Here is a 19,360-nt window from a genome sequence, read left to right on the forward strand (position 1 = left end):
AGTACGACACTAGCACAAATGCTGGAAAATTCTACTGAAGTTCTGAGGGACGTTCACAACTGATCTCAGGAAAACAAAGTAACTCTCGACATAAAGAAAAGAAATACAATATGCTTTAGAATGAACAGAAAACATAGTCCCTTAAATTTAAAACTAGATAACATCTCCATAGATGATGTACCTACAACAAAATTCTTAGGGTTGCACATCGACAGCCAAATGAAGTGGAATGAACATGCTACGAAACTCTCGAAAAAGGTATCAACAATGTGTTATACACTTAGAATCCTTGTATCTGCATGCAATAATGAATGTTTGAGAACTGTATACTTTAGTTATGTTCATTCAGTGATCAGATATAGTATTATTTTCTGATGACACAGTGCACAGAATTTACAAACAGTATTTAAAATGCAAAGAGAGCAGTAAGAATTATAACGAAAAGCAATAAGAGGGCCCACAACAGAGAATTTTTCAAAATGTTAGAAATTCTAACTGTTCCTTGTGAACGTATATTCCAAACCATAGTGTACATCAAGAAAAATATAAAAAAATATAGCACAAATAGCTGTTTTCATAACTATAGTACAAGAACAAGTGACTGTCTTCACCTAGGCAGCAAGAATAAACATAAGACTCAAAATAGCTTCTTGTATGAAAGTGAAAAACTGTATAACAAACCACCACAGAAAATAAAAGAAACAGATAACATGTACCGCTTTAGTAAAAATCTTAAATTGTTTTTGCAGGAACAAAATGTATAAGTATGTGTATGTACGCAAACTGACAACATCCATTCATTTTAAAATGTCCACAGATGGCTAAATAAATGTGTTTTCGAAGGAACGAAAACAGAATAAAGCAGTGACACCTAGCGGCGGGTGTTGACGCCTGGACGATGGTAGGGAATCGAAATCGTGCAAAAAAATTAACGTCTTTTAACTTTCGTAACTTATGAATATATTGGCATGATAGTGTACAAATAGTGTGGTTTCACATCTAAGCTCACTTTCTTGAGTGGTGGTGTGGGCATGCACGTCCAAATAATCCATGCCATAAGAAACCTGGCTTAAAGCAGGTTCACACACGCATCTAATACGGCGCCACAGCTTGTGGCTTGCTGTAGTGATATCGTGAGCTACCGTTCACACAGGATGCCACAAATTCTACGTAGTTCCACAGTTTTCAACATGGAGCCAACTGAAAGTTGTAGTGCAGATTATAGACTTAGAATTGTGACAAGAGTTAAACAAAACGAAGACGAAATCCAAATGTTGGATTCGAAAATAAATTTAGCACAGGGATGAATTAGGGGAAACAAGCACATTTAGAAATGAAATAGTACTCATAGACGAAAATGCTGTTTGCAATGGAAAACCAAAGAACAGCTAGCATGTAAGTATCATCTGCAGACACGACAATCTTCCAAGATTTTAGAATCTTATGGAATTCGTTGATATAGGCAAACTGAATACCTAATTGTTACTTTAACATCTGCCACATCTCAGTCTGGAGCTATGTCTTGCATAAAATCCACAATCTGTATACAGCATGGTCTCACGAAATACGAAGTTTATACGATGTGCCCTTTTTGGTTACATACCGTAAGTTTATTTATTCAGTCATTCGAAAATCTTTCAAGACTGTGAGACATGTCATTGGTTTGCACATAGTACCTCCCCCACATACATACGCAGAAAATAAAATATTCGTTGCTGCTCTTATATTTATAGAACATGCGAAATTATACCTGCTGACCATTGTTTTCACTAATAAAATAGAAACACACTGAAATCGAATGGATTACAGCAGCAACTACTACACGATAACAGTGACAGAATGCTCGTGTTTCGAAATACTGTCACCAGGAAGCAGTAGTGGTAGGAAACTGACGCAACGAACTACAACCAAGCTAAACTTCATGTGGCGTGACAAAAGTGTCGTCTCTTAAGTTTCGTCACTAAAAACTGGGAGTTGACACATGCAACTGCAGATGCGACTAGCTGTGACGATACTTTTGTTGCGTGTGTGAACCCGGACTAATAATTATCAGGTTGGCATATGTTACTAGCCGCGTCATATCACTGATCTTTCTTCGGCCTGCCGATGTTCGTTTGAGATTTTAACCATGGAATGGTAGCCGTGCGATATTCATAAGAATTCAGATGACGGAGCATTAGATAGAAGGCAGGGAATAGACGCAAACAATTGCTAATAGGCTTAATATAAAGGTGTTGCATATCTTCCGAAACTCTTCTAATATTATCTTTGCTATACCAAAGAGTGTGTTATGTCTGCGAATGTAAAGTTCCGATCGCGAATTGATGGCTGTTGAGGTCAAGTAGTGGTTTGTGTCGTGCGTGTTTGTGAGAGTGCATGAGGTTAGGTGAAAATGCAGTGTTTGTAGTAAGACTTCGGCTTCTAGATAATGCAGTCCATTGTCTGGACTGGGAGACTTTTGTCTCGAGCCTTGTGGAATGGCTTGTCGAATTATACGAACTGCGGTGAACAGAATCTCAGCAGAAAACGTGAATCCCGAATAGTGTCTGCGGTGTGTGGTTTTCCAAAAGAACTTTCTCACGCCAAGTTTAGGAAAGGACAGTTTGGTGATGATGCCTACTTTACTGCAAAGTACAAGTCCGCGGAGGTTATTGGTGAGTATGCACTACATAATGTGTTGCGTTATCGAGGACCTTTAACGACGAGGGTGTCGGTGATCGATATGGCCCGTGATTGGGATTTGTGTAAGTTCTGCCGACTTAATGCTGATCTCTAAATATTGTTATCTTGAAGAAATGTTTGGCTTCTGTAATCAGCGGACTAAATACTTGTCTCGTTTACTGATTACTGAAGGTAGTATATTTCAGCGCCGAAAGAAAAGTAAAAAAAATGATTTATCCTCGGCTTAAAATTTAGATTCACGTTAAAACCAATCACGCCCTCGTTGTAGCAGTAACGTTTGCTGTTAATTAAACTAGTACAGTGAATAAAAAGTTACGTCAATCATTGTGCTAGAACTCAACGTAAACATAGACTTTATCGGTGCGTTTGAGGCAATAGTCTTACATCTGTTTACATCCCATATAGTGTGGTTCATGAAAGACATTCACTGATCGCTGTAGCTTTACCCTGAACGAATCACACGCCTTGTACTCCTGTGATACCGATAGTACGGGTTTAAACTACTCACAGGTCATGGGCGCAGGTTCACTGTGTCCACTAACACAATTGTTACCGTAATCTAACGTGGTTAAAATCGTAATTTATGCGTTAAGTGACAGTTTACTATTTGTACTGTAAGTAAGATTGTACACCGCATTTAACCACCCCTCACCCCTTCACGACAATATTTGTTCATTAACGGCGTTTCAAAACAGTGGGTCACTTCAATGACATTCCGTCTCTTGCGTTATTCAACAATCGCAGTTAGTCATATTGTTGAGTAATTGGTTCTTTTCTATAAATCTGAACCGTTCATTGAGTTGCCCATTCATTTAGTCTGTGAGAGCAGATTATTTTCACTCTGTAACGCATAGTGTTCAATATACAGCAGAATTTGAAGTAGTACTGCTAAACGCGAAAGAACGAATTGCGTTCTCTGTGGTGTATGTAGGTATCTACAGAACCACCCATGCTACATCTAACATAAGAAATGATGCATGTATATGGACAATTTTTCTTACTATAAAGTAATACTCCTAACAAAAGTGTGTATGACAAACATTTTGGTGTTAAAAAGAAAACCATTGTGTTTACAAACATTCAGGTGCCAGTTACAGTTGACTAAAAGGGTCTCTCTCTCTCTCTCTCTCTCTCTCTCTCTCTCTCTCTCTCTCTCTCTCTCTCTCTCTCTGTGTGTGTGTGTGTGTGTGTGTGTGTGTGTGTGTGTGTGTGTGTGTGTGTAGGGGGGGTTACTGAATGGTTATTTTTCTCAAACATGGCGACATTTGTACCACAAAATAGTTCTTGAGATGCAGATAGATAAACTTCTCAAATGCTGTTCACAAGATTAAGCTGTACATTGAGATCAGTGGAGTGAAAAGTGCTGCACTTTTGCACACATGAAATCATTGTATTTTCCTTTATTGACATCTGCAATTTGGGATTCACTACACTTCATGATACCCAAGTTAATGGCTATTGATGAGATATTAAATATCATTCATGGGTAGTAATTCTTAAAGAAGTCATATCTTTTTTAGTGTGTATCTGCTCTATTCTGAACAGGCAGCCTATTACAAGGGTTTGCAGACGAAGCCTAAATTTTATTTAGGCCTACTGTATAATTAATAGCTGATCTTGTAGTGTTTCTGCTAAATCACTTTCTCTTAGCGCCTCAGCTCATATACTTGGAAAATTTTATTCTACAGTGAGAATTGTTTGTCATGCTTTCAGCTAGTGATTAGCTTGAGGAGGAAAATTACTATACTGCTTATCCTGTATTCATTTTCTCTAAGTAAACTATAATTGTGCAACAGTTTTCCCAATCATCTGCTGATTATATGATAGCTACAAGAATGAATTTTTCACACTGCAGCAGTTTGTGTGCTGATAGTATATTTTCTGGCAGATTAAAGCTGTGCTTCGGACTTGGACTTAAACCTGCTAACTTTGTCTTTTGTAGGTAAGTCCTCTAGTGACAAATCTACTCAAGCTCAAATCATGACCCACCAATACTTCATCTCCTATTTTCCACATATCACAGAAGTTCTCCCGTGAAACTTGCGACACTAGCTTTCCAGGAAGAACGGTATGCTAGTCCTGTAAATTCAGTGGAAGAACTGTGAAGTATGGAAGGTAGGATAGTGAGGTACTGACAGATGTACAGCTATGAGGATAGGTTGTTAGTTGTGCTTGGGTAGCTCGGTCAGTAGAGCAGGTCCCTGGTTTGAGTCCCAGTCTGTACACAGTTTTAATCTGTCATTAAGTTTTGTATGGTATTGGAGTTCCCGGGACTGCACTCTGAAGGTGGCCTTCATAGTGATCTTGTCTTGACATTTCTGCAATATTTCTGGCAGTCATCGAGGAAAAATCTTCAAGCCCATTCTGTTTCCATAATGTGTAAAATGGTATGTTTGTCTTTCACCTCACGTGTATTAAAGTCAATGTAGCATGCAGATTTAATTTGATGTGACTCAGCTCACTGTATCACCAGCTTATACCACTTTCCCTTCTGTCATTCCAGACGTGCAACTATTTTAGGGAGCTGCAACATAGCTCTAATTATAATTGATAATTTTGTTTATACTGGTTGATAAACAGTTAAAGAAGAAGAGATTAGGTGCGTTTCAAATGTGATGCTACATGAGGATACTGAAAATGCTTAGATGAGATAATGAATGGAGAGGAACTGAACTGAATTGGAGAGAAGAGAAATTAATGGTACAACTTGACCATATTAAGGAATTGACAGGGAGTATCCTTAGATATCAAGGAATTGTCGGTTTTGGTAAATGAGGGAAGTTCAGTAAAAATTAAAGAGGGAATGTAGGCTTTTACTATGGTAAGCAGGTTAAAATGGATGAAGGTTGCAGTTGTTACAGAGATGAAGAGGAATGTACGGAATAGGCCAGAGTGGAGAGTGAAACAGAACCACTCTGTGGACCTAAGGCCACCAAAACAATAACTTTTTTAAAATATTGATGTATTTACAGTGCAAGTATTTTTCTTTGCAAGCTGCTAAGGATTTTATATAAATACTAATGATGATTTCAGTTTTGTTTCTTATTAGTAAGTGGTGATGAAAATACTCAATTTCCAAAGTCTCGAAGCTTTCAGCTCCTTAGATGACACAAAGTTTGCTTAATTTGGACAGGTTTCTTCCTGCATTTTTAATTATAGTGACTGTCTCGTTTGTCTTTATCAGTGAGGCAGCATTTGTAGTATCTGTCTTATTTAACGCATAAAACACGACATGAAGTTGTGAAAATCTATTTAATGGATTTGTTGAATCGATCATTAAATTAAATCAAATTTTGAAAAATAGTGTTGTGTGGTTGTTGCTGGCACACGCTGGCATTTCAGAAAGTCCTTGACACGGACGTTCTTTGCTTGGAAGATGAATACATATTGAAGTTTTCACTGTTTCGAAGTTTGATATCAATGTGTTCCAAGTGAGGAAACATTGACTGTATATAAACAGAAAACCCGAAAGATCCGATAATTAGGCGCGCTTGTTATGTTTCTAATAGTCCGTTTCATGACCCGATAGGAGGCGAGCCTGCCCCGGATCGAATCCGTCTCGCGGATTAACGACTATGGCTGTTTAGCCGGCCGGTCTGTATATGCGGCTTTTAGGCTGATACCCATGTCCCTCCTCAAATACACGATTCGAAAACATTTAGAAAACGTTCTCACACTTGCATATGAGATCTATCCAGAAACAATGTGCTACACTGCTCCTGTCCCTGGTGAAAAAGGGTGGTGTCAGGAGGAGCATCCGATTACCATCTGTCATCAGCATTGCCAGAACACGTATAACTGTGTCGATCCTGTAGAGAATGGTACAAGACGAACAGAAAGAGTAGTCTTGTTCCCTTCGGAATATCACAGCAAGGCAACGCCTTATCTTTGACTGCAAGACACTGTATTTGGAGCTCTACTTTCTCGCTTTAAGAATGTGTCTTTGTTGCAACTTTGCTTGATTGGCATTTTTATCAAATTGAAGGAAGGGTATTACGTGCGTAGTGTCATTCGTAACTACAGCAATGACTTGCCCTTGCGACGTAAAAATTCTACGACAGCGCAACTAAATCTTGCGTTTTGGAATTGGTTTCCCTTTAGTTTCTTCCTAGATAGTTTTTCATAGCTTAGAAGTGATTCTGTTAAACACTTTGAATTGTAGGGAACTAAAGGGTTTCGTCATACGCCGGTTTAGTGTAGTTGTGGAGGGGCATCAGGATAACACACTGAGGTGACAAAGTCGTGTGATAGCGATATGCACATGAACAGGCGGTAGTATCGCATACACAAGGTATAAAGGGGAAGTGCATAAACAGAGCTGTCATTTGCACTCGAATGACTCGTGTGAAAAGGTTTCTCACCGGAATTAACGGATTTTGAACGCGGAGTGTTGGTTGGCGCTAGACACATGGAAAACTCTACCGGGACTCGTTAAGGAATCCAATATTCAGAGGTCCAGTGTCATGAGCGGGGCGAGAATGCATTGCACTCATTACTCTCACCATGGACAACGCAGTGGCCGACGGCCCTCACTTAACGACCGAGAGCAGCGGTGTGCTGACACACGAGCAACGTTGCGTGAAATAACAGCAGAACTACATGTGGGACGTACGACGAACGATTGTCTCCCTTTTGGTTATTATATCCGCCCTGCGATGATCCAAGATCTCTCCTCCTCCCCACCCCCCACCCCCATCCCCACCCTCCACACACACCATTTTAGGATTTATGGAAGTCGGTACACTCTTCACTGCACTGCACTGCAGTTACGAAAGTGTTTGTTCTTCTATGAAACACAATCTCTCCAACCTTGATTTCCAGTTGCTGTTATTTCTTACATAGTTGACCTCGTCAACTGTTGCGGAATAGTTCTCCTAAATTAAATTTAGTATGAAGACTTAAACAACAGAACATATGTATTACTCTATATACTAATTTCTCTTGTTGAATTTATTCTGTTGTGGTAAATCATAATTGCTGATATTTTGTGTGTAATTAAGATGTAGAATTTAAATTTTTTGGCCGCAGCCCCTTGCTGTTTGTTTCCATTCGATCCTGCGCTAAATGTGTCTGCTGGTAAGAAGAACGGACCTGGGACAGCGTACTCGGCCGCTTACTAACCCCCACACAAAAGCAGAAGCGTCTTGGAGTCGCTTGAGCCAGCCAGTTCGTCAAACCGGTCCTCATACGAGGGCGAGCCTTTAGAACTGCCTACACGCCTGCTGACAAATTTGCTCTACACATACACTTAACTGAAACGATCTCTACTATCGTTCAGTTGTTCGTACAACACTCATTTTACTGTTTCCGGTTGAAGACGCGAGCGATCCAGGCTATAGTCTTAAAACTGAGGCGAAGTAGATGATCTGTAATGGTTGGTGCAAGTAGGGGGAGAGTTTGGAGTTTCTAATGGGTGTGGCCAGTCAGAATGGAAAAGTAATATTAATACTTTCGTTCAGTATTATTTCCAACAAGAAGTGTGCGTTTTCCAAGATAACCCCCCTCCTCATATGCCTAGGAGATGTCAAAGATTGGCTTGATGAGCATGAGGCGGAAATAGCTCGCCTTTCGTAGCCTCCACGAACAATGGATTTAAATATTGTCGAACCACTGTGATTCATGTTGAAGGGGGAGGAGATAGCTGAGCACTCTTTACTCCCTTCAGGATTCTCCTTGGAATTGGAAACATTTAAATGTGAAAGTGATATCAAATGGCATTGATTACTATTTAGTATACATCCCCACGATGATTCGGGCTGCTTTAAATGGCAGGGAAGGCCCTACTAGTGTTAATATTTTTTTCTGGTTGTTCGCGTGTACCTTTACTGTATCAGCTCCATCCAACTGATGATACCTCGACGAAGTACTGAGCTGTTGTAAAAATGTTGTGTGGAATCTCTCGTTTTTGTGAATCCTTCGCTAAGCGAGAAACGTGATTGGCAGAGAGTGTATTCGCTCATATTTTTCTTCCTTCTGGTGTCTTTAGTGCCATTCCACTTCATCGTCCATGAAAAGGCTTCACAACCGTTCATCAGATCGACGTCAAACCTGTCATCTACTAGAATGAGATTTTCACTCTGCAGCGGAGTGTGCGCTGATAAGAAACTTCCTGGCAGATTAAAACTGTGTGCCGGACCGAGACTCGAACTCGGGAACTTTGCCTTCTATCATCTACTAGTCTTGTTCTCGCAGATCTCTTCTTGCCGCTCTGTTTTTTGAGCTGTTTCTTGTTTAGGTTTCCGTCCTATATTTATCTAGTGTGGTGACGGAAGTGTTTAAAATGTTTGTTACATCGAAATCTCCTCGCCCAGGTACATTTTGTACAAATAGTTCAACCAAATTTAGTCGTAATGGAAAGAAAAACAGTTTTTCACTTTAGCAGCACCTTCGATAAAGAGCAGCGCGCATCATTTACTTGTTAACCCTCACTTAAACTGGTTTCTTAATTCCGTATTACCAAGGAGACTGTATAAGACATATTTTGATTTAAAAGAAACATAAAAAATGATAGGCCAAGGCATTTGTGTCTGTCTCACATGTATTACTGGTTACAGTAATTGTTACTGACGAAGCAATTTCGGCGCGACATGTGTAGTTCTCATGTCTACCAATAAGACACGAAGAAAGTTAATGGCAAACGTATTTTCAGCTGTGAAAGTTAAATATCCATCCATTTCAAGACTGGCTAGTAACAGCATAGTCTAAGACAGTTAATCCGCATGGTTCGTTGACATAGCTCTTGGCTAAGAACTTGCGCTCCGCAAATAGCTCCCTTAACGACATAGCTCACTATCAGAGATATTGCCACTGTACCGCTGCTTAGCTAATGTCATGAAGCGTCTTGGTGTCCCTTAGCACTGGTGAAACACGTTAAGAAAAGTTTGGCATGCGCATCTTGCAAGAGAGATTTGCGCCCCTTGTTCACCAACAAAAAAAAAAGCTTCGGCAGATTCGGCTTGTGTCCTTAATGGCAAGTGAACAGCACCGTCTTATGATTTTCTTTCAGTTTCGCTTTTGATTAGATTGTTAATTGCGTTTCGTGCTTACATCTGAATACTTTTGTTCGGAATCTCTGTTTTCAGGCCGATAGTATTCTTACAGTATTTGGCACTATTCATCAACCACAGTATGCAAAACATTTTTCTTCCCACCGTAGCTAAATTACAGAGTAAACACTATCTCAGATGGGGAAGCGGAAGCATTCGGCGGCCGCGAAGTTTTTGAAGTTTTTGTAAGAGTGCGCCTAGCCTTCTCCTGAAATCACGTGGAGCCTCAGATAAGATAGGCAGGTGCAACTGTTGCTGCACAGTGAAGACTGTCTAAGTTACTTAGGAGTTTAATGCATGGCATTGTGATAAGAAGCAAGGAATAGACAGTGACATGTTAAGAATTAGTAACCAAAACAAATATTGATGTTCCATCTTAAAACTTAATATAATTAAACTTCATATTATGGTGTGCCCCAGGGAAGTGTGTTGGAACACTTGCTGTTCGTGTTGTCTGTTAATGACATTGCAGACAACATTAATAGTAACCTCAGAGATTTTACAGATGATGCAGTTATCTATAACGAAATAAAGTCTGGTTGGTTTGTGTGTGTGTGTGTGGGGGGGGGGGGGGGGGGGTTAAAGGGACCAGACTGCTACGGTCATCGGTCCCTAGTAAAGTCTGAAAGAAGCGGGATGAATATTGTCATATCTTGATAAAATTTCAAAGTGGTACAAACATTGGCAGCTTTTCGGAAATGTAAAATTGTACGCTTCACAAAATGAAAAAAAAACATACTATCCTATGACGGTAATGTCAATAATTCACAGTTTGAATCGGCCAACTCATAAAAGTACGTGGGTATGACAATTTGTAGAGATATTAAATGGAATTGCTATATACGATCAGTGTTGGCTAAAGCAGGTGGTAGATTTCGGTTTATTGGTAGAATACTAGGGAAATGTAGACAGTCTACGAAGGAGATAGCTTACAAATCACTTGTGCAACGCATTCTAGGATATTGCTCGAGTGTATGGGACCCATACCAGATGGGACAAACGGGGGATATTAAACGTATATAGAGAAGGGCAGCACGAATGATCACAGGTTTGTTTGACCTGTGGGAGTGTGTCCCAGAGATGCTGAAGAAAGTGAACTGGCGTCCTCTTGAAGATTGACGAAAACTATCCTGAGAAAGTCTATGTTTCAAGAACTCAGCCCCCTATGTATATCAGAATCACATCTTCTTGGCGAGACAGTGATTGACTTTTTGTTTGTACAGGGTGGGCTAGAAGTCGCGATCGGAAATGTTTAACGTTATTGTGTTGAAACAATAGCAACATGAAAGGCAAACAGGAACATGAAACGACTCTCTAGCTCTGGAAGACATTGTATTTGACAGGAAGATACATTCAAGACTAGACTAACACAGAAACGAATGTTCTTATACACTACATATATATTTTAAACTTTCTGTCTATGCTGAACATCGTTCTCGGCGCTGAGTTGGATTCGCTGCCATATGCGTCTGCTTGCCCGGCGCAGATTTTCGCGAGTGATCATAGTCAGTGTTGTCTTTCGCCCAGATATACACAGCACATTCATCACTCATCATAACTTTGCGACGAGCCACTAATGTTGGAAAAACTGCAAGTAACTGTTCGCACGAATCACATCGCGTATTCGTATCATGATCACGAAATTCATAGATACTGTCAGGTCGAAATAAATGGTAACCTTCTTTCTTCACCCAACGACGCATAGAGGTTCCGCCAACTACTTCCGTGTTGATTTTGCTGGGGAACGAAACAGTGATTCATTTAAACACCCAGTTATTTCAGTATCGTTATCATATTTCTTGGGTCTTCCACTGCATTGTGCATCTGTCACAGACCCACTTGTAGAGGCTTTTCTTTTCAGTTTCTGAAAATTAGCGTCCCTTGGGATTCTTTCTTGAAGCGAAAAAAATTTTTTTCCTTGCGTCCATCGTATGCCCCACCCGTTGGTTCCTTTCATGCATCCGTGCGCTAAGAAGACATTCTTCTGTTGTGACTGCGTGTCTCCGTCATTATAACACTAATGTATACAATAGTATCACCACAGACGGTGTCATCGTGGTAGCAAACGGAACACGATCATATTCCATAGCATTCGCCAGAACCACAAGCAAAAGAACACGGTCACATGTCATATTTTCATAGAGGGAAACTGACATTGCTGTAATTTGAGTGACCTCTACCAGAATAAAGATGTGCTACGGGCAGACATTACTGTATTTTGAACCTAGAATAAACTTACGGATCCATGTAACCGCCGAACTGTGTGTTAAGTTACTTGAATACCTTCCGAGCATGATTTCTACCCTACTTTGCACATTGAATATTTTCATTAGCGCAATTACACAAAAGTTTTATGTTGTTAACCATAATCAGAACTAGAAGAGACAGGTGTCTGTTAAGTCTAGGAATTTGGGCTAACAAAAATAAATTTTTCATACCAATTGAAGCAGCATCAGGATTCTCAGGATAATGCATTTTCAAATGAGATAAAACGATAGATGCAATTACAGACAAAAACAATAGACTACATAAAAAATCTGGAAAGAAAGTTTGTTGTAAAGGGATAAACAAATACACCGGCAACACATCGCATAAGGCGGCTCATATCTTTAGCAGGAAAAAAATTTAATGTCGCTTTTAAAACGGCCAGTAACCCGAAATCTAAAATTCGCCCTACTCTTTCAAGTAAAATTACGAAAAATCCAAGAGTCCACAGAATATAGTTCCAGACTGGCCGAGTATTCAACAGGCGTTTTATTAAAAAGCATTCGTGTCCTGAGAACGGGGTCTACACACTGAAAAGGAGGGACATAACACCGGACCTATCAAAGAAAATGTCCAAATTCTACATGCAGTTAAGCAGAGTAGACATCCTAGAAGACGTTCCTTTTATACAGCGAAAAGTAGGAAACATGTAAGTTTCTCAGTGGAGAAAATGAAGCCGCTGTTACCCTGTTGACCGCGAGGAGGAGTCCTTCCAGCGACGTCCTCAAAGAGTGTGGTTGTCACCTGGCACGCTGTGGGGCTTGAACGCAAGCACCACCCAGTTTTCAAATGTCGGTGCATTCTATTCCATGTTTATTATGCAACTGATGTTTTTATTCATGCTGTCACAACATGCACCATCAAATACTTACACTTATATTAGCCTACTGAATAACCTTCGTATTTCTTGATGTTTACATCACCAAAAACTTCTACCTTGATATTTTGGTGTATCGTTTTGGTACTGTAATTCATCTTTACATCCCATTTGTTTCAAAGTCTTTTATAGAGTCATGGGTTCTTAAAACTTTTTAAAGAAATCTTTTAATTAAAACTCCAACTCTGCGCCCAGACTTCTCTCGTCTGCGCGTAAAACATGGGGTAATTTTCTCCCGTATGACACTTACATCCTGCGACTTATCCAGTCTGACAAACGTTACTTTGATCCCATCCTGATGCTGCTTCAGTTGATATGAAAATTTTCATTTCTATGCTATCCATTGGCGTATAGAGCTCATAAAGTAGATTATCATCATTATTGTTGTTGTTGTTGCTGCTGCTGCTGCTGCTGCTGTTATGACAATGGCCAATCACGGCTGATACCCCTTAAATAGTATGAATCTTTTGCCTCGGTGAAAATGTTAAATGTTAAAACTTTATACAGTTAGTTAAAACATGTGTATACATTTGACTGATGTTGAATAGGCTTGTGCATTAACAGTCGATATTCCCAAGTCAAAGCTGTTAATTTACACTTGTTGTAAACATTTCGGACAATAAACGCATTAACTCTTTTATGTTGTCATTTGTACCTTGTCCTTTGGAATGTTGCATATACATAGCCTGTAAAAGAAAATAAGCACCCACAAGAGAAAGGAGAAGCGAAACTTCTCAGGTTCACAGTGTGTTTGTTATTGCGGTGCTTACAAAATCGACTAAAATTTACGAATAACTTGGCAGTATGAGCCGTCTTGTAAGTATGATGCTACACCCCCTCTGGTCTGGATGCGTGTGCTGATTCGTTTGGGCCGTCAGAGCTCCCTCAATAACTGCCGCATTAACCCACGCAACGGCTCCCCGCCGTAACGCCGGGAATAACACTGCTACACCTTACCAGAACATTGGAAGAATGGGACCTCACACCAGGTCGCCGCCATACTCTCCGACGGTGGCCCTCTGGGGTAGTGTACAACTACTATTATCGCTTAACACAATGCAGCGCCATTAATCAGCAGTCCGCGCTTCCTGGTTACGCCGCAGCCTGAATGCAGCCATTTATACTGTGTCAACGGCAACCTACGCATGGGATGGTAATTCCCTGGTCCGGCAAGTGCTGAAGGATCTCAGGGTATTCTGCAGAGAGTCCATTACTTTCTCTCGGATGACAGGCACAGCTGTGTATCACGATGTTCTCGGTGCACAATACGCTGATCTTTCCTTGAGGTGGTCAGATGTGGTCGACCGGAGCCTTGTCGAGGAGTATGCGTACCCTGGCGGTCCGGTGCAGTCTACTCTTGGGCAATTATCACGTCTGAATGACCCGCAAGTCTCGATATTGCCTGATAACAATACTAAATGTAACAGTACTAAGTAGCTCTGGTGGCTGTCAGATGATGTGCACGCGTACGAAGCTACACTATGTGATCAAAAGCATCCAGACACCCCCGAAAACATGTTTTCATATTAGGTGCATTGTGCTGCCACCTACTGACAGGTACCCCATATCAGCGACCTCAGTAATCATTAGACATCGTGAGAGAGCAGAATGGGGCGCTCCGCGGAACTCACGGACTTCGAACGTGGTCAGATGATTGGGTGTCACTTGTGCCATATGTCTGTACACGAGATTTCCACACTCCTAAACATACCTAGGCCCACTGTTTCCAATGTGGTAGTAAAGTGGACACGTGAAGGGACACATACAGCACAAAAGCGTTCAGGCCGCCCTCGTCTGACAGATTGCCGACAGTTGAAGAGGGTCGTAATGTGTAATAGGCTTACATCTATCCAGATCATCACACAGGAATTCCAAACTGCATCAGGATCCACACCAAGTACTATAACAGTTAGGGGGAGGTTAGAAAACTTGAATTTCATAGTCAAGCGGCAACTCATAAGCCACACACCACACTGGTAAACGCCAAACGACGCCTCGCTTGCTGTAAGGAGCGTAAACATTGGACGATTGAAAAGTGGAAAAACGTGTGGAGTGACGAATCACGGTACACATTTGGCGATCCGATGGCAGGGTGTGGGTATGGTGAATGCCTGGTGAACTCCATCTGGCAGTGTGTGTAGTGTCAACAGTAAAATTCGGAGGCGGTGATGTTATGGTGTGGTGGTGTTTTTCATGGAAGGGTTTTTTACCCCCTTGTTGTTTTCCGCGGTACTATCACAGCAGACGCCTAAATTGATGTTTTAAGCACCTTCATGCTTCCCATTGTTGAAGAGCAATTCGGGGACAGCGATTGCATCTTTCAACACGATCGAGCACACGTTCATAATGCAGGGCCTGTGGCGGAGTGGTTACACGACAATAAGATCCCTGTTATAGGCTGGGCTGCGCAGAATCCTGACCTTAATCCTATAGAACACCTTTAAGATGTTTTGGAACGCCGACTTCGAGTCACGCCTCACCGACAGACATAGATAGCTCTCCCCAGTGCAGCACTCCGTGAAGAATGGGCTGTCATTCCTCAGGAAACCTTCCAGTACTTGTCTGAACGTATACCTGCGAGAGTGGAAGCTGCCACCAAGGCTAAGGGTAGGCCAACACCGTATCGAATCCACCATTACCGATGGAGAGCGCCACAAACTTGTAAGTCATTTTCAGTCAGATGTCTGGATACTTTCGATCACTTAGTGTACATTGACATCCTATCATGTCTTCTGAATCCCCAATTTGTTTTGTCAGGTAGTATACGATGTATTGGTCTTACTATAATTTAAAATTTATCCAGTTAAGTTTTTCGAACCATTCTTGTTTATTGGCACAAGAAGCGAACAGTAACTTCGTACCTAACAAAACGAACATGATTTAAGATATCTTCTGCAGATGTGTGTTCCTTATTTTTTCAGTTTAGGAATCAACAGCATTATTCTTAAAGTGTTCCTGAGAATAGTTTTCTTATGAAATCCCCCTGCATGACATCTTTCATAACTGAATTTTCCACTACCCTGACGAAGTGTAATATGAGCTTACTGGTGTATATGTTCGACGGCATGTTTACGTTTGTTGAATAAGTGACGTGTTTCACAAATATTGGTAGTACAGATATTTTTGAATTTAGTTAAAACTACACTGCTCTGCGAAATTTTAAGGGCTGGAGAGATAAAGTAACATATAGATTAACTACACGGTGGGAACGAATGACAGTGCGGGAGCGTTATTGCCAGAGGTCTCCCAGTCGTGCACGGAAGAGAGAGAGAGAGAGAGAGAGAGAGAGAGAGAGAGAGAGAGAGAGAGAGAGAGAGAGAGAGAGAGAGAGATCAGTGAGCAGTTACAGTACCCTCTGGTGGTGGTCTTCATTTCAACATGGTCCGGAGACAATATTTGAATGATTCCACATTGGGAAGAATCATCGTGACACTGGAAGAAGTGTTAGTGTGTAGGCCAGGAGTTAGGTATTACTCACAACTTTGTTTCACGAGCATGGGGAGCGTTCCGAACCACTGGCACTGTTTCCTGAAAGATATGCTGCTCGTCCGTCGTCACCTAAAGCAGCAGACGACCGCTACTTTGTGCTGCAGGCAAGGAGGACGCACGTCAGACAGCCAAAGCAGTCGCAATTGCATTTAAGAGGACTAAAATCCACCCAATCTCTCTCTCTCTCCACCGTGGCACGTCACCTGCTTTGGGGTGCAGGGTTCTCTTTGTTTGGCGACCAGTACGTTGTGTTCCATTGACACCCGCATGGGGACTGGACCATCAAGGAGTGGTGTCATGTTGCTGTTCTCCGACGAGGGCAGATTCAGTGTGACTAGTGATTCTGGACGTAACCTCGTGTGCTAAGAGGTGAGAACGCGTAATGCAGCCAGCAAGATGGTGGTACTTGATGTATTTGGTCGTCCAGGTGAGTCAAATGGTGCATGGGCATACTAACCTCCAAATCTTTGGACACGGTACACTTACCAGTCAACGTTATTGTGGCTGAGTACATCCCGAGCACGTCACTAGCTATGCTTATCCTAACATGCACACAGAGGCCCGCTAACGTTATTGCAGTTACAGTAGCTTATTTACCATCACTCATCAGAACAAAACTACCTATACGCAAGTGCAGCCGCAGATAGAAGATAGTAATAATATACTTGACACTTCTCTCCGTCGTCATATTAAAATTTGGTAGGCTACTTTTCTTGGTGTCTGTCTGCTCCGCGCTGCATCGAAGGGGAAGGGAAGGCATACATGCGACGGTGAAACCAGAAGAGCATCAGCAAAACAAAAAATGCTCAGTCACTTGACACGCTAGTTTAAGTTACATGTTATGAAGCCTGTTTACTGTTGTAGGGACAACTCTAGTATTGCACGACGTGCTGTGGCCTCGCGTCTTACAGCATAACGTACTTAAAGCAACCGCCGGACGGTTTGCTCAGGGAGGAGTCACAAACAGGCGGGGAAAGGTTTGTGCATTTAAGATATCGTAATTGTTTTCACCAACATGAAGTGTAAGTCCCCACTATACTATTTATAGCCTATTTTGATGGCTATGTTTGTAAAATGGTATTATAGTAATTCTAAAGCACACTCATTCAAAATAGGATTATTGGTTTGAGTAATTACAATGTTTGGAAGTTAAACTTTATCTGTGTTACGTATGAAACTGACTGCTATCTTATGCGGTTGTTCTCTCAATTTCATTGCCCAATAAGGTTCATTATCTTGTCAAATAAGGAGGAAACAGTGTTGCGCCACCGGAATACCGGTATGAGAGGGGCATAGCGGAAATGTAACTTTCATTCTGCCTGTCTCGTTCAATTACATAGTGCTGATTAGTCTTAAAACGTAATTGTCGTAGACAAGCCAAGAGAAACTAGATATGCTACTTTTGTGGAGATTCGAGAAATAACGCGTGCAGAACAGTTAAGTTGTACCCAATAAGGTGTACCGACAGACGGTGTCCAACAAGATAGTTCAGCGACTGTGCAAAAAATTCTTATTGGAAAGACAATGGAATAATATGCACAGGACAAGAAGCAAGCCAGCGAAGAGCAGAGCTAACGAAATAGATTTTCAGGCAACTAAGTTACGCATGTTTGTAGCTGTTCTTGATTCGAATTCTGAGTATTTACTTCGTCTTCTTTGATGAAGGAATTTCGAAAATCTGTTTAGTAACGCCACTGTAGTGGCACTGTCATCGGTAATATCACGATTAAGGTTTTAATGATCCTGGTGTACTTCACGCATGACAAGAATATTTTTGGACTTTCTACCAGATTTCGCTACACTTTAGTTGTAGAAGGTATTAACTATGACCAAATCATCACTTTCGATAAACCAACAATCTTCGATGGAGCCACCCAGCAAGGATTGACATCTGACCAGTATCTGTGATTTGTGTATTTACCTCTCCGTTCATACATACTATAAATTAGCTTCATCCGTAAACAGTACATCGTAGTGGTTTTCGTCCAGCTTATCACACTTTCGCTGGCTGAACCCGACAACCAAGATCGTCATCTGTGAAATGTTGACACATTTGCATTTTTAACGATTACACTTGTGTGGCCAGAATTATCCTTATTGATGTACGGCCGTTCTGTTCCTTGCGAGATGTGGCGAATACGGCATCTGTTCTCTTGCGGAACGATACCTCAGCGGCAATTTATGTTGCTTCATCCCCGCAGCCGTTTTCGATCGTCCAGCTTTCGGTTTGCCTGCGACAGCCAGTTTCGCGGAATATAGCGAGAAGTTTCACTACTGCGCTGAGTAATGGATTAGTGGTCCTTGGGAGTGGCGTTGGTTGAAATTATTTGCATTCGCTCTCTCCCGTTGTCATGACGATTTCAATGCGTCAGACTTGACACCACAAGCTTTCATAGTACCTGTAAGGAAGAAACTTCAGCCATAGCTTGAGAATGACTAAAGCTATACTCAGATGAGAGGTCATTGTGTTTCCCGCGCAATTATCTTGTGTTACGTGACACTCTTTCCGTTTCAAAATTACGGGTTGCGTCAAAGACATCATCTGAAATGGTCGCCATGTTGGTGCCATATTGCCTCTCCCATTTCATGTTACTTGACTTCAAATTTCTGGTCATCCACTTTTTTTTAGAATGGCGGTTCCACTCCTATGGACCACCCTGTATACTTGCTTGCACTAATAATGTTTGATGCTAGTCCGTTAATTCGTTGAACTAAAGGAAGATAATGTGCAGAGAACCGCCGAATGAAATGGGAAATCGGCCCACACTGAAACAACTTTGAAATGGGGCAATTATACTGGAGAAAATCTTCAGAGTTTACGGTTTCAGGGACAGGTCACTACCAGAGTTCGTCAAGCGACGTCTTTCCGAAGTGTCTGAGAGCCATATTGAACAAAGTTGCAAAAACAGATCAAATGCAAGCGGTTGTCGATTGACTTCCTCGGATGTGACCAGTGTGGTGGATGTGTTGGATTTGTGTTGTCGCTAATTACAAATCTTTT

The 19,360-nt window shown here is 41.3% G+C and overlaps 1 protein-coding gene across 1 annotated transcript in view; it reads left to right on the forward strand.

Moving 5' to 3' along the window:
* Positions 1-2,109: 2,109 nt before the first annotated feature.
* Positions 2,110-19,360, forward strand: part of LOC126334841 (protein phosphatase PTC7 homolog) — a 96,544-nt gene continuing 79,293 nt past the window's right edge. The window contains exon 1 of the mRNA XM_049997509.1: positions 2,110-2,654. Coding sequence (XP_049853466.1) covers positions 2,429-2,654 — 226 coding nt within the window. The 5' untranslated portion in view covers positions 2,110-2,428. The remainder of the gene's footprint in view (positions 2,655-19,360) is intronic.

The sequence above is a fragment of the Schistocerca gregaria genome, chromosome 1, assembly GCF_023897955.1.
Source record: "Schistocerca gregaria isolate iqSchGreg1 chromosome 1, iqSchGreg1.2, whole genome shotgun sequence".
NCBI classification, from domain to species: Eukaryota; Metazoa; Arthropoda; class Insecta; order Orthoptera; family Acrididae; genus Schistocerca; species Schistocerca gregaria.